The sequence below is a fragment of the Chiloscyllium plagiosum genome, unplaced genomic scaffold (genome assembly GCF_037043375.1).
Source record: "Chiloscyllium plagiosum isolate Xiang-an unplaced genomic scaffold, Cpla_swu_hap1 HiC_scaffold_35, whole genome shotgun sequence".
Lineage (NCBI taxonomy): Eukaryota > Metazoa > Chordata > Chondrichthyes > Orectolobiformes > Hemiscylliidae > Chiloscyllium > Chiloscyllium plagiosum.
In genome coordinates this window covers 6,396,443-6,409,850 of record NW_028270173.1, presented here as the reverse complement: position 1 = coordinate 6,409,850, position 13,408 = coordinate 6,396,443, and the positions used below count along the sequence as shown (strand labels likewise).

The 13,408-nt window shown below is 49.5% G+C and overlaps 2 protein-coding genes across 8 annotated transcripts in view; one reads left to right on the top strand and one right to left on the bottom strand.

Moving 5' to 3' along the window:
* mdc1 (mediator of DNA damage checkpoint 1) overlaps positions 1–4,090 on the top strand; it is a 38,985-nt gene extending 34,895 nt beyond the window's left edge. Inside the window, exons 11-14 of the mRNA XM_043678310.2 lie at positions 444–626; positions 1,429–1,554; positions 1,987–2,097; positions 3,404–4,090. Of these exons, the coding sequence (XP_043534245.2) occupies positions 444–626; positions 1,429–1,554; positions 1,987–2,097; positions 3,404–3,637 (654 nt within the window). The 3' untranslated portion in view covers positions 3,638–4,090. The remainder of the gene's footprint in view (positions 1–443; positions 627–1,428; positions 1,555–1,986; positions 2,098–3,403) is intronic.
* Positions 4,091–6,021: 1,931 nt separating this feature from the next.
* Positions 6,022–13,408, bottom strand: part of cchcr1 (coiled-coil alpha-helical rod protein 1) — a 45,623-nt gene continuing 38,236 nt past the window's right edge. For 3 of the 7 annotated variants that reach the window (XM_087979153.1, XM_087979155.1, XM_087979158.1), the window contains exons 15-17: positions 9,536–9,687; positions 7,492–7,645; positions 6,022–6,658 (exon numbers count right to left, since the gene is read on the bottom strand). In XM_087979153.1, the coding sequence (XP_087835279.1) occupies positions 6,558–6,658; positions 7,492–7,645; positions 9,536–9,687 (407 nt within the window). In that variant the 3' untranslated portion in view covers positions 6,022–6,557. Of the gene's footprint in view, positions 6,659–7,491; positions 7,646–9,398; positions 9,688–13,408 lie in introns of those variants that run through there. The other 4 variants (XM_087979154.1, XR_015752997.1, XM_087979157.1 and 1 more) reach the window with 4 other exon arrangements.

The window sequence follows — 13,408 nt, the reverse complement described above, 5'->3', positions numbered from 1 at the left end:
AGATAATCTGTCTGCCTGTTTTTGCAACCAGAGTGGATAACCTCACATTTATCCACATTATATTGCATTTCCAAGTATTTGCCCTCTTAGCCAGTCTCTCCCCCTCACCCTGCAGCCTCTTAGCATCCTCCTCACTATCCTGTTAGTGTATCCTGTTAGTGTATCCTGTGCTGTACTGACATCTTCTTGCCTTCCATTAACCACAGATGTATCAGTCTCTAAACTAGTTCCCCACAATATTCTTTGCTGCATTTCACAACACAGCAGTGATGAAACATTTGCACACAAGTGTCCGTCAAAGGCAATCATATCCTTTCCTCCCCCAACCTACCTTACTTTTAGAGCAGCTTCTTGTATCCACCAGTCGCCTTCCTGTGTTCAGCCATGTTTAGTGAAGGTATTCTGTCTAGCTCCTGCTGACAATATCCTCCCCACTTTCTCAGGTCATGTTCACAGGGCTGGTTGATGAGAATGGGGTGAAGGTGATTAAACAGCTTGGTGGTGAGGTGGTGGAGTCCGTGCACGACAGCACACACTTAGTCACAGACCGGATTCGCCGTACAGTCAAGTTCCTGTGTGCCGTTGCCAGAGGGATCCCTGTGGTGACCCCGGACTGGCTGGTAAAGGTGAGATGAATGATTTTGTCATGTATATTATACGGTGAGAAAAACAGGAAAATACAGTGAAAAGCTGGTGCCATTTTAAATCCTTTTAAGAATAAGAAAAAATCAAGGAAGGTGTAGCTTAAAGGGAAGCTGACAATCCTGAGCTGCCACCTCTCCTCCACTGCCTCGCCGTCTACATAGGACCTACCCAATGTCAAAGCGCCCAGTCTAGCCTGTGCTGAGCTTTCTGTTGATGTTGAAACAAATTCCAGTCCTGTCTGAACTCATACCACTTTCACACTCGATCAGCACAAGTTGGATGTTCCTCCCCCCTCCCTGGTTCAATCTCCGACTGGAGCTCATTCCTTCCCGGGCTCTCTGTAGATGTTGTGGTGGTTCAGTACGTGGCACTGTCACCTCAGAGTCCAAAGCTCATGACATTGAAAATTTACTCCAGACTCGACAGAAAAGAATCTAAGTAAATGCTGCCGAGCAGTGGAGTTGAAATGTTAAAAGATGCTGTCAGTTAGATGGGTGTCAAAGATTCCATTATTTTTTTGGAGAAGAACAGTTATCCCTGAAACATCAGAACAAATGATAGAATCAGTAAAGATCCCCCCCCCCCCCCCGAGCACTGTGGTGCACCCCCCCGTGCACTGCAGCGTTCCCGCAGAGCTGTTTCTATTTTCTGTCCTTTTATGCATAGCTCTGTGCGTTTTGTTTAATCTCGTTTGTTTTTTTCATACCCTTCTCTCTCTTTTCCTCCCCCCCCATATGTCACTCTCTTGCACACCAACTTCTGCTTCACCGATTCTGGGGCAAGTCTGGGAAGAGTAACTGCTTCCTGTCCACCAGCGGCTTTCTGGTTGATGACAGCGACCAGGAGAAGAAGTTTAACTTCAAGCTGGCTGAGTCCCTGCAGAAAGCCAAGGAGCAGCCTCTTCTTCAGGTTAGTGGCAGTTCTCTCTGATCCAGGGCGCGTGTTAGGGGAAACGTCAGGGGCACGAGGGAGGAAAGGACAGGCCCACTCGGTGGGTGGACACTCCTGGGTACCATTTACACAACATCAGGGGTCAGCTTGGATAATGGGTGGCTTGGTGAATTGGCGCTCACTGCTCTCTCTTGTTTCAGTACCTTTTAATAAGTGGTCCAATAGTGATCCGCACCTGTTTATTAAAGTGAGGGTTGGATAGATCACTGGTCACGAGGTCACTGAGCCCGAGCTGAGAGCTTTCTTGGGATGGGGTTTGGGAGCCAACCTGGGGAGTGGTGTGGTTTAATGTGTAAATGCCCAGACAATGTAACTGTGTGTCCAAGAATTTGCCTTGAGGGGCCAAGGGGTGATGGGTCTGTTTGTTTGTGTTTGTCTGAATCCCGGCAGGATTATAGAGTCCACGTGACATCAGGTGTTCTCCCTGAGCCAAGCCAAATGGAAAGCATTATCCAGTGCAGCGGAGCGACTGTGCTGCCCAAGATGCCACGTGTGTACAAGGTAAGACTCACCCTGCTGCTCTCAAACTGGTTAATGCGCATGACCATAGGCACTGGGATAATGTAGCCTTACACAAGGAGGGATCTGTGCTGAGAGAAAGCAATGAGTATGTATAATTGAATCCAAATAGTTGTCAGCCTGTAGTAATTTTCAGGGTTGGGGGGTGTGTAACAGTTAGAGAGACTCTGAGGGCATGGGATCAAATCCCACCCCAGAATCAATCTGAAATGGCGATCATCAGGCTATCATCACTTGCCCTGTCGGGAAGAATATCTGTCATCCTTCCCTGATTTGGCCTGTGTGTGACTCCACACCCATGGTATGTGTTTAGCTGCCATCTGAAATGGCTGAGCAAATCACTCAGACTGAGGGCTGTTAAGGGTGGGCAATGCCAGCTGTGCCCATCCCAGAAGGAATTTTAAAGTGCTAGCACAGATACAGAAGGATAAGTGACCTGTGTCACAAGACAGCAGTTTTCAGAAAGTTCCAACTAACGAAACCATTCCCTCAGCGTCGTCACTTGTCAGAGTGTTGGAAATATAGTGGCCAGTTTGTACACAGCGAGATCTAACAAACAGTTGTAACCAGCTCCCTGGTCCCTGTGATGTTGGTCATAGACCTGTCCTGCTCCTCTTGGAAATGGGGCCCTCGAACAAACAGATTAGAAGCAGGCCAGAACTTACAAGTTTAAAACCCATCTGCCCCAATCATGCATCATAGTGGGTCTCATCTATATGACAGGGTGACTGAGCTGTCTGATATCCCGTCTTTTGGTCTGACATGCATCAATATCACCCCCTGCACATTCCCCTCCCAGCCCCTCCCCATCCCGACTTGAAAATATATCGGTCGTTCCTTCAGTGTGGCTGGGTCCCAATCCTGGAATTCCCTCCCTAAGGGACATTGTGGGTCTACCCACAGCACATGGACTGCAGCGGTTCAAGAAGGCGGCTCACCCCCACCTTCTCAAGGGGGGCAATAAATGCTGGGCACAGCTAGCAATGTCCACATCCTATGAACGAATTTACCAAATGAAACAAAAAAATTCTGTGGAACTGTTCATACAAAAACAGGAAATGCTTTCCTGGAATTCTGGTCAAACTGTGTCTCCTTCATCAGCAACTTGAGAGATTTAACTGATCCGTTGTCACTAACTGGCTGGAAAATGCCCAAAGTATTAAATAAACGCAGGTCCTTTTTACTGATCTGGGTGGCATCCTGCACTTGTGGGCTGGGGTTAACTTCTCAACAGTTTGTGATTCGAAACCATTTCTGTGGGGTTTTTTTTTTTGCTTCAATGCTACAGGCAAAAACCCTGGTGATTTCGTGCCCAGATGACCTGCCCAAGTGCAAACCTGCCTGGGATGCCAAGGTCCCCATTGTCAATGCAGAATTCATCCTGACCGGGACTCTGCAGCAGGTGGTGGACTTGGTGAGTTACCGACTAGACCAGGACGTCACCGATCAACCAGAGGGGAAGGCCAGAAAGAGGAGTTTGGCTGCAGCACAGGCCACTGACAACAGGAAAAAGAAGCGTTGACTCTTTATTTTTAAAACCAGGTGTAGGAATTTTATTGCAGTTGTAAATCTGAAATGTAATTGTATATTTAAAAGAAAACCTAATGTACTGATTAAATTCCCAGTAGTTGGTCGAGGAGTTGGTTTTAAACACTAAATGTAGACACCTCAGGAATTTTTGTAGCTTTTGCAGAGGTCTTTGAGTGTCTTGTGAAGAACTAAGTTCAGTTGAATGGTAAGGTATTTACCAGTAATGACAGTGATGGGTGTTGCTGTACACCAGGGTTGTAGCCCTGTAAATGTTCAGTCCCAGAGAGACATTAAGAGGGAGCTGTCACTGTGAATACTAGGTATATATCTCTCCGTGCCACAGAATTATTTCTTTAAGAAAACTTGCTACTGCCATCTTGCTGATCAGTGTGTCCCATGTTTTAAGTGTAACAAAAGCTCAATACATTAAAGGCTTTGTATACTTTGTAATGATTGTCCGTGATTTTCGAATTGCCTCCTGTATATCATGTGTACACTACTCTGAGGGAGGGAGGGAATGCCCATTACGGGGGGGTGATACAAGAGTAGGTTATATGGAGCTTAAATTATTTTAAATTATTTAAGAATATCCACAAAAATGTCAATTGTTTGTAGACCCTGAAGGTTGTGTGGTCAAGCCTTGTTCAGTGAATGTTCCCACATTCTGTGCAGTAATGATTTAAAGATGTATGAATGAATGCTCCCTGCTCTTCCCTATAATATCAGCAACTGATTGGTATCCAGCGGAGAATGCTGCCTGTGCTGTTTGGCTGGTCACATACAGGGACAGCACACACAAACTACTGGAGAGACTGGGATCACGAGTTCTGTTCTCCCCTGCTACTTGCTGTTTGTGACTGATCCACTCTGGAAAAGTAGTTTCTCCTTAATACAAAGTTGCCTCCATGTGATCTCTTTGTAATCTCACCAGTGACTGAATGTCATAGCAGAGCAGGGCACCTTCATTCCAGGCATAAGTCTGTGTTAATTGCTAACTGTAGTGAGCTATCTGAATGATTCAGGTGGAGCCCCCTCTCTGCAATGTTTTGCTGTCCCAATACAACTTCAATTGGTGTAACTGCACCAACCTGAGTAAACAGTATACATGTCGTTCAAACTCTGAGGTGGTGGCATTTGTTTGATTTGATAGTTCTGGATCCATTTAAAGACAGCACATACTATTTTCAATTAGCTTTGGCCATTTCCAGGTGAAGTCAGTCCACTTAATGACTTCAAGAGATCCCTACTTAGAAACAGAAGATTCAGATGTTTTGTGAGTCTTGCGTACAAACATATTAATTTGTTAAGTCAAAGTCTTTTTAAAAAAGGAACTCCATCTTGTGTCTTGTGCGAACAACCACTTGAGCTCGAGTGTACAGAGCAGCACTCTGGGTCCAGATGGCATTGGATTCCTGTAGGGGAAGGTTTATACAGGAGGCCAATATTATAAGCCATTCCATTGAGACAGGCTGTTCTCCAGCTTCCTGCCATAACTGTCTGATACACAGTAGCAGGTGGACTTAAAGTGTATGGTCCCCCCTACCTTGTCTTTTTTGTAGCTACATCAGGATTTCTGATTTCAGCTGGCAGGGGTTGAGCAGTGTGTGGCTATCTGCAGGAGGAGGGGGTTCTTGTGGTGTAATTGTAATGCCCCTACCTCAAAGATGGGAGGCCTGGGTTCAGGTCCCACCTGCTCCAAAGGTGTGTAAATAACATCGCTGAACAAGTTTATTTAAAAGTACCTATCAGTAAGTTTCCTCGCTCATGCCCGACCTGATCTCATGAGACTTCATGGGGTCTGGAATCAATCCTGAGCACTCCCAGGACAACTCCCTCCTGACTCTATATCACTGTCACCACCCTGCCAATGGGACAGGACATACTTAGGGATGGTACTGTCTGTAAGGTATGGTTCCATGAGAATGACTGTCAGAATAGTCTGAGCGAGAGCTGTCCTTCCAGGTATTAGCTAGGAAGTAGCAAGGTTGACAGAGCCGTAATTGTCAGAGTCGATTATAGTGTTTTAGTTGATGCTAGGTGATCTGTGCAGTTTCTAGTAGTTGATACAACCAAGTGGCTAGTTCTGCTATTTTCTACAACAACAAATACTTTCATGGCCATCATTAGATTGTCTAATACTACCTTACCCACTCTGGTGGGATTCAAACTCAGCTCACCAGAACATTCCCTGGGGCTCTGGATTACTAGTTTAGCAGCAATGCTACTAGGCCCTCCGGGGAGTCGAAAGTTAATGTCCTGTCTTAAAAATACTCAAACCAGACCTGCAACACTAAGTTGGGATTTCTCTGCAGAGATACATTGCCTTGAATGCTGCACCTTGCCTGAGATGTGAAACAGAAAATTGATTCTTAAGTCATTTCTTTCTTTGTTAATAGAAAACATTTTTCAGCTGAAAAAATAAATACAAACTATGTACAGTTTACAAGGATACAATTGAGAAATTTGAGAAGTGTCTGCAAATGAAGTTTCTTAGAGAGTTAACTCTTGCACATTACTGACCTAAAGGAAAATTCACTCTCTTTGCCACTCAATGCTGGGTGTTCATTTTCACTTTCTTGTGTAGGTGAACACCAAACATGTTCCCAACTACACATAAACCACAGTCTTCATGCAGTTCAGTTGGTAATAATGCAGATACCATGGGGAGGTCTGAGGAGGTAAGTTGAGAGAGATGGTGGGGGTAGAAATCTCGGCTGAAAATATCCTGTGCAGTAGAGTGAGCTGGAGCAGCAATCCCTGACCACAACCCCGGAACAGCTGATTGCCCTGCCGAGGCTCACCTCGATTCCTTTTCCTGTAATTAAATACAATTCTTGTAATTAAATACAATTATTGGAGATAAGCTGCATGCTGTTCTTTCCACTTGAAGACTGGATTCCACTTTCCTTTTCCTACTTGGTCTCCTCTTCCTCGTTTGTGTCTTCACCCTCTTGATCCCCTATCACAGCTGCAGTCAAGAGCTCCAGCTCATTGAGAACCTCAGTAAGGGAGGCTGGATGAGAAAGAAAGAACTTCCGTTCATATAGTCCTTTCTCACAAACAGGGTGCTATTCACAATGTAGTCACTGTTACACTGTAGAAATTGCAGCATGAATGTAAAGTTGCTAGAGGTGACCGTTTGGCTCATTGCATCTGTACTGGTTCTCCGAAAGAGCGTTTTGCTTAGTCGTTAACCTGCCTCTTCCCCTTAACCCCACCTATTCTTCCTTTTCAAATAAAAGTAATTCTCTTTTGAATACCTTGAGTGAACCTACCTCTCCCCACCCCGCACTTGCAGATAGCACACTCCAGACCCTAATCCCTTGAGTGAACCCCCCCCCGCTACTCTCAGCACGCTCCAGACCCTAACCCCTTGGGTGAACCTCCCCCTCCCCCCAACGCACTCAAACAGCACACTCCAGACCCTAACCATTCAAGCGGACCTACCTTCCCCCCGCCCCCCCACACTCAATACCTCCAGATTCTTACTAACTGTATGAAATAAAAATAACCATCTAAAATTATTTGAGGTCACTTTGAATCTTTGTCTCTCATTTTCATCATCCTTTCAGAATTGGGAACAGTTTCTCCCTGACCTATTCTGCCCAGAACAATCTGCAAGTGAGGCAGCCAATGTCCACACACAGCAAGAACAGAAATGAGATCAGTCCACCTGCTTTAGTGATACTGGCTGAGAGGGACAAGTGACCTATCAAGTGGCTTGCGGAGATTTAATTCTTCCCTATTTTAGTTTGTCTTCTGGTCAAATCATTCCTTTCAAGGAAAACAAATGGATGCCTTATCATTGATGCCCACGCCTAATGAAAGAATTAAGAAACACCTTACCTTTTGTCTGCACCTGACTGCTGGTTTTTGAGGCCTTTGAATCTGCTAAGGGCCTGGCCAGCTCCTCTTTGTCAGACAGGGCAGCTGTGGACTGGATAGCTACAGCTCGGCTTTTCCTGAACCGGCTGAGTAACCCTTCCTGCCTCAGTGTAGCCTGTCAAACAGAAACAAAACCAATCCTCCCTGGTCAGCTTCTCCAGAAATCATTGTTTTCCCCCTAGGGCACACAAGTGTGGAAGGCTGAGTTTATTCCCTATGCCTCGCTCGTGTGTCAGTTAGCTGTTAACAATAACCTCAGACAGCAACCTTTCTGAAGTGAGTGGGATTTGATGGCTCCTCCTCACTGACTGAACAGAGTAAAATCTGATACATGGTTAAACCAAATCTGCACCAGCTCAAATCTGATTTCCTGACCTCCTGAGTGGTTTCAGCGACTGTAATTGAAAATGCCCCATGGTTTTGTTTAATGCTTTTTAAAAAAAGGTGCAACACCTGGATATGTTTGTGTTCTCTTCAACAGGCAAAAGAAAGATGTCCAGGCATTGTGGCTTTTTTGACTGAAATAAAAGCATAGGAGATAATACTCTCGATGCACTCTCCCATGGCAACGCCTTGACCAATCTGAGGTGATCTGCCAACCAGTCAGCATGGTTTTCTCTTATAAAATACTTGGTTGTTCTCTTTGATATTTAGTATTCTTGTGATTCTGAGGAGTGTAAGATGATGTCTGTTTTTCAGCAATAATCATAACAATCCTGTTGGTTAAGTAACAAAGGCCAAGTTACATTCCAACACACTCGGTGCTTAGCACTGTTTAGAAAGGACTCGTGCTGGTCTGAGATAAGAAACTGGATGAGACAGTAATTACATTGCAAGTTCATCATAAACATCAGGACTAGAGCTTCTGATCTTCTTGTGAAGAATCTCCACCCATCTTTCCTCTTGAAGATAGTGATGGACAAAAGCCTTTGACGAACGTGAGGACTGCAGATGCTGGAGATTAGAGTCAAGATTAGAGTGGTGATTGAAAAGTACAGCAGGTCAGGCAGCATCTGAGGAGCAGGAAAATCGATGTTTTGGGCAGGAGCCCTTAGTCTGGGAGCCTCGGAGGTAGAGAGATAAATAGCAGGGGGTGGGGCTGGGGAGAAGATCATTGAGAGTGCAATAGGTAGATGGAGGAAGGGGCAAAGGTGGTAGGTCAGAGAGGAGGGTGGAGCGGATAGGTGGGCAGAAAGATTGACAAGTGGTACAGTCATGAGGATGGTGCTGGGTTGGAAGGTTGGAACTAGGGTAAGGTGGGGGGAGGGGAAAATGAGGGAACTGGTGAAGTCCACATTGATGCCCTGGGGTTGAAGGGTTCCGAGGTGGAAGACGAGGCGTTCATCTTTGTCTAGGGGTGCTTTTACTGGTGTTTTCGGCACTGATCTTGATTTTAAAAATGTGTTGCTGGAAAAGCGCAGCAGGTCAGGCAGCATCAAAGGAGAAGGAGAATTGACGTATCAGGCATAAGCCCTTCTTCAGGTTATGCCCGAAACATCGATTCTCCTTCTCCTTTGATGCTGCCTGACCTGCTGCACTTTTCCAACAACACATTTTTAAGCTCTGATCCCCAGCATCTGCAGTCCTCACTTTCTCCTAACTGATCTTGATTTCCCACGAACAGCAGAGAACACAGCGTGAACCAGGCTGATAGGTCCCTGCAGCACCATCTACTCCCAGGGAATTGACACAAATCGAGGCAATGCAAAGGAGTCTCTCCCACTTTCAGCATCTTCCACCATTCAGAAACAGGCTGTTTGACCCATAGCAATGTACCTCTGACCTTACATTATCTCACCAGTCAACATATCCCTCAATCCCCTTCCTCTTCACATACACCAAGTTTTTTTTAATCCATCTGCACTAACCTGTTAACCATTTCATCTGGTAGTGACTTCCACAATCCTCTGGGCAAAGCCGTTTCTCTTGATCTGTTTGATTGTGTGGTCTTGGGACCCATAGAGTCAGCCATATCTGTGCCCTGTAAATATAGGGTGCTACTCACCACCAGGAGATTCCTGTCCCTCTCCAGTTCACGCAGCTTGGTACTGAGTCGCTGGACTTCCCTCTGATGCTGTTCCTCGTGTAACTTTTCGCAGGCCTGCATTCGCTCCTTGTCCCGGGCTGCCTGTCTGTCAGTTTGACGGAGGGCGACCACTATAAAATCAGGACGGCAGAAAAGCAACTGTCACGCTCAGCAAGGGGCCTGAGTAAAACGCTTCAATGGCACAGTTCATAATTTGTAAAAATTGTTCTCCTACGGCATCACCACTTTTTACCCAAGTGTGGTACACTGGAAAAACCCCTTTGTTCAGCTCATCTGCTGCCACCTTTAAGCTGCTGCATGGTCTACGGGAGGCACAGGGTTGCTGATGTCCGTTCGTATTTAAGTGCAGGAGGGCAGAGCAGGGAAGAGGGCAGGTAGGAATCAGACAGTAGAGCTGAGGGCTGAATGGGAGGGTAGACTGTCAGAGTTCAGTTGGCACAGGTAGGAGAATGCTGTCACTAAACCTCCAGAGAACCAGGGCACATACAGACTGGGCCATATGACACAAAAACAGGAGTAGGCCATTTGGCCCCTCGAGTCTGCTCTGCCATTCAATCGGATCATGGCTGAACCAACATTCCTCATGCACACTTTCCTGACTTCTCTCCACATTCCTTGATTCCCGACTGATCAACTATCTACCACAGCCTTAGATATAGACACAAACTCTGTTCTCCCACAGCTCTCTGTGGCAAGCAGTTCCAAAGACTCACAACCCTCAGAGAAGAAATTCCTCCTCATCTCTGTCTGAAATTGGTGCCTCTTTATGCTGAGACAATGTCCTCTGGCCCCAGACTCTCATGAGAGAGATATTCTTTCAGCACTTACCCTGTCAAGCTCCTTAAGGATCTTCCATGTTTCAGTGAGGTCACCTCTCACGTTTCTAAACTCCAGACCTGTTAAGCCTTTGTCCATAAGACAATCCCTCCCATACCGGGATCATCCTGGTGAACTTGCTCTGAACTGCAGAGAAGGCCGAGGGAGGAAAGGTTCTTTTGAAATTGGGTTGAGTTCAGATAGTTAGCTCCACAATTGGACACTTGGTGTTTATACTGACTGCTATTGAAGGTTACCAGGTTTGGACAGTCTTGATACTAGGAAGATGCTATCATTAACAACATAAGGGCCATATCTGATGGATTTATTTTGTGGTTGTCACTGAAGACACCAGTATTTTACTCGAGCCAGTTTAAAACAAGCTGAGAGTACAGACATCCTGTAACTGTAAGGCTGATCACGTTATTCATTTATTGCTGCCTATGACTTGACTAACATGGCAGACTTACAGTTTTAGTGTTTTTCATGTAAATACTCCACAGAGCTTTATCAGATACAAATTACCATTCAGTCAAATCAGGAAATATTCAGTCTGATTTCTCACTCACCGGCCCCACAGTCTGCCCCCACCTATCCCACTCACCGGCCCCTCCATGTGACCCCTCCTATCCCACTCACCGGCCCCACAGTCTGCCCCCACCTATCCCACTCACCGGCCCCTCCATGTGACCCCTCCTATCCCACTCACCGGCCCCTCCATGCGATCGCTCCTATCCCACTCACCGGCCCCACAGTCTGCCCCCTCCTATTCCACTCACCGGCCCCTCGGTATGCCCCCTCCTATCCCACTCACCGGCCCCTCCATGTGCCCCCTCCTATCCCACTCACCGGCCCCTCCATGTGCCCCCTCCTATCACACTCACCGGCCCCTCCATGCGATCGCTCCTATCCCACTCACCGACCCTTCGGTATGCCCCCTCCTAACCCACTCACCGGCCCCTCCAAGTGCCCCCTCCTATACCACTCACCGGCCCCTCGGTGTGCCCCCTCCTATTCCACTCACTGGCCCCTCAGTGTGCCCCGTCCTATCCCACTCACCGGCCCCTCAGTGTGCCCCCTCCCATTCCACTCACTTGCCCCTCAGTGTGCCCCGCCCTATCCCACTCACCGGCCCCTCGGTGTGCCCCGTCCTATCCCACTCACCGGCGCCTCCGTGCGCTCGCTGCTATCCCACTCACCAGCCCCTCGGTGTGCCCCCTCCTATCCCACTCACCGGTTCCTCCATGTGCCCCTCCTATCCCATTCACCGGCCCCTCGGTGCGTTCACTCCTATCCCACTCACCGGCCTCTCAGTGTGCCCTCTCCTATCCCACTCACCGGCCCCTCCATGTGCCCCCCCATCCCACTCACCGGCCCCTCAGTGTGCCCCCTCCTATCCCACTCACCGGCCCTTCCATGTACCCCCTCCTATCCCACTCACTGGCCCCTCCATGCACCCCCTCCTATTCTACTCATCGGTGCCTCAGTGCGCTCGCTCTTATCCCACTCACCGGCCCCTCGGTGAGCTCGCTTCTATCCCACCCACCGGCCCCTCAGTGTGCCCCCTCCTATCCCACTCACTGGCCCCTCGGTGTGCCCCCCCATCCCACACCGGCCCCTCAGTGTGCCCCCTCCTATCCCACTCACTGGCCCCTCGGTGTGCCCCCCCATCCCACACCGGCCCCTCAGTGTGCCCCCTCCTATCCCACTCATCGCCCCCTCAGTGTGCCCCCTCCTATCCCACTCACCGGCCCCTCCATGTACCCCCTCATATCCCACTCATCGGCGCCTCAGTGTGCTCGCTCTTATCCCACTCACCGGCCATTCAGTGTGCTCCCTCCTATCTCACTCACCGGCCCCTCAGTGTGCCCACTCCTATCCCACTCACCGGCCTCTCAGTGCATTCGCTGCTATCCCACTCACCGGCCCCTCGGTGTGCCCCCTCCTATCCCACTCACCGGCTCCTCGGTGTGCCCCCTCCTATCCCACTCACCAGCCCCTCAGTGCATTCGCTCCTATCCCACTCACCGGCCCCTCGGTGTGTTCGATCCTATCCCACTCACCGGCCGCTCGGTGTGCCCCCTCCTATCCCACTCACCGGCCCCTCGGTGTGCCCCCTCCTATCCCACTCACCGGCCCCTCGGTGTGCCCCCCCATCCCACTCACCGGCCCCTCCATGTGCCCCCTCCTATCCCACTCACCGGCCCCTCGGTGTGCCCCCTCCTATCCCACTCACTGGCTCCTCCATGTGCCCCCTCCTATCCCACTCCCCGCCCCTCAGTGTGCCCCCTCCTATCCCATTCACCAGCCCCTCAGTGCGTTCGCTCCTATCCCACTCACCGGCCCCTCGGAGTATTCGCTCCTATCCCACTCACCGGCCCCTCGGTGCGTTCGCTCCTATCCCACTCACCGGCCCCTCGGTGTGTTCGCTCCTATCCCACTCACGGTCTCTCGGTGCGTTCGATCCTATCCCACTCACCGGCCCCTCGGTGTGCCCCGTCCTATCCCACTCACCGGCCCCTCGGTGTGCTCGCTCCTATCCCACTCACCGGCCCCTCGGTGTGGCCCTCCTATCCCACTCACCGGCCCCTCTGTGTGCTCGCTCCTATCCCACTCACCAGCCCCTCGGTGTGCCCCCTCCTATCCCACTCACCGGCCCCTCTGTGTGCTCGCTCCTATCCCACTCATCGGCCGCTCGGTGTGACCCCTCCTATCCCACTCACCGGCCCCTCGGTGTACCCCCTCCTATTCCACTCACCGGCCCCTCGGTGCGTTCGCTCCTATCCCACTCACCGGCCCCTCAGTGCGTTCGCTCCTATCCCACTCACCGGCCCCTCGGAGTATTCGCTCCTATCCCACTCACCGGCCCCTCGGTGCGTTCGCTCCTATCCCACTCACCGGCCCCTCGGTGTGTTCGCTCCTATCCCACTCACCGGTCTCTCAGTGCGTTCGATCCTATCCCACTCACCGGCCCCTCGGTGTGCCCCGTCTTATCCCACTCACCGGCCCCTCGGT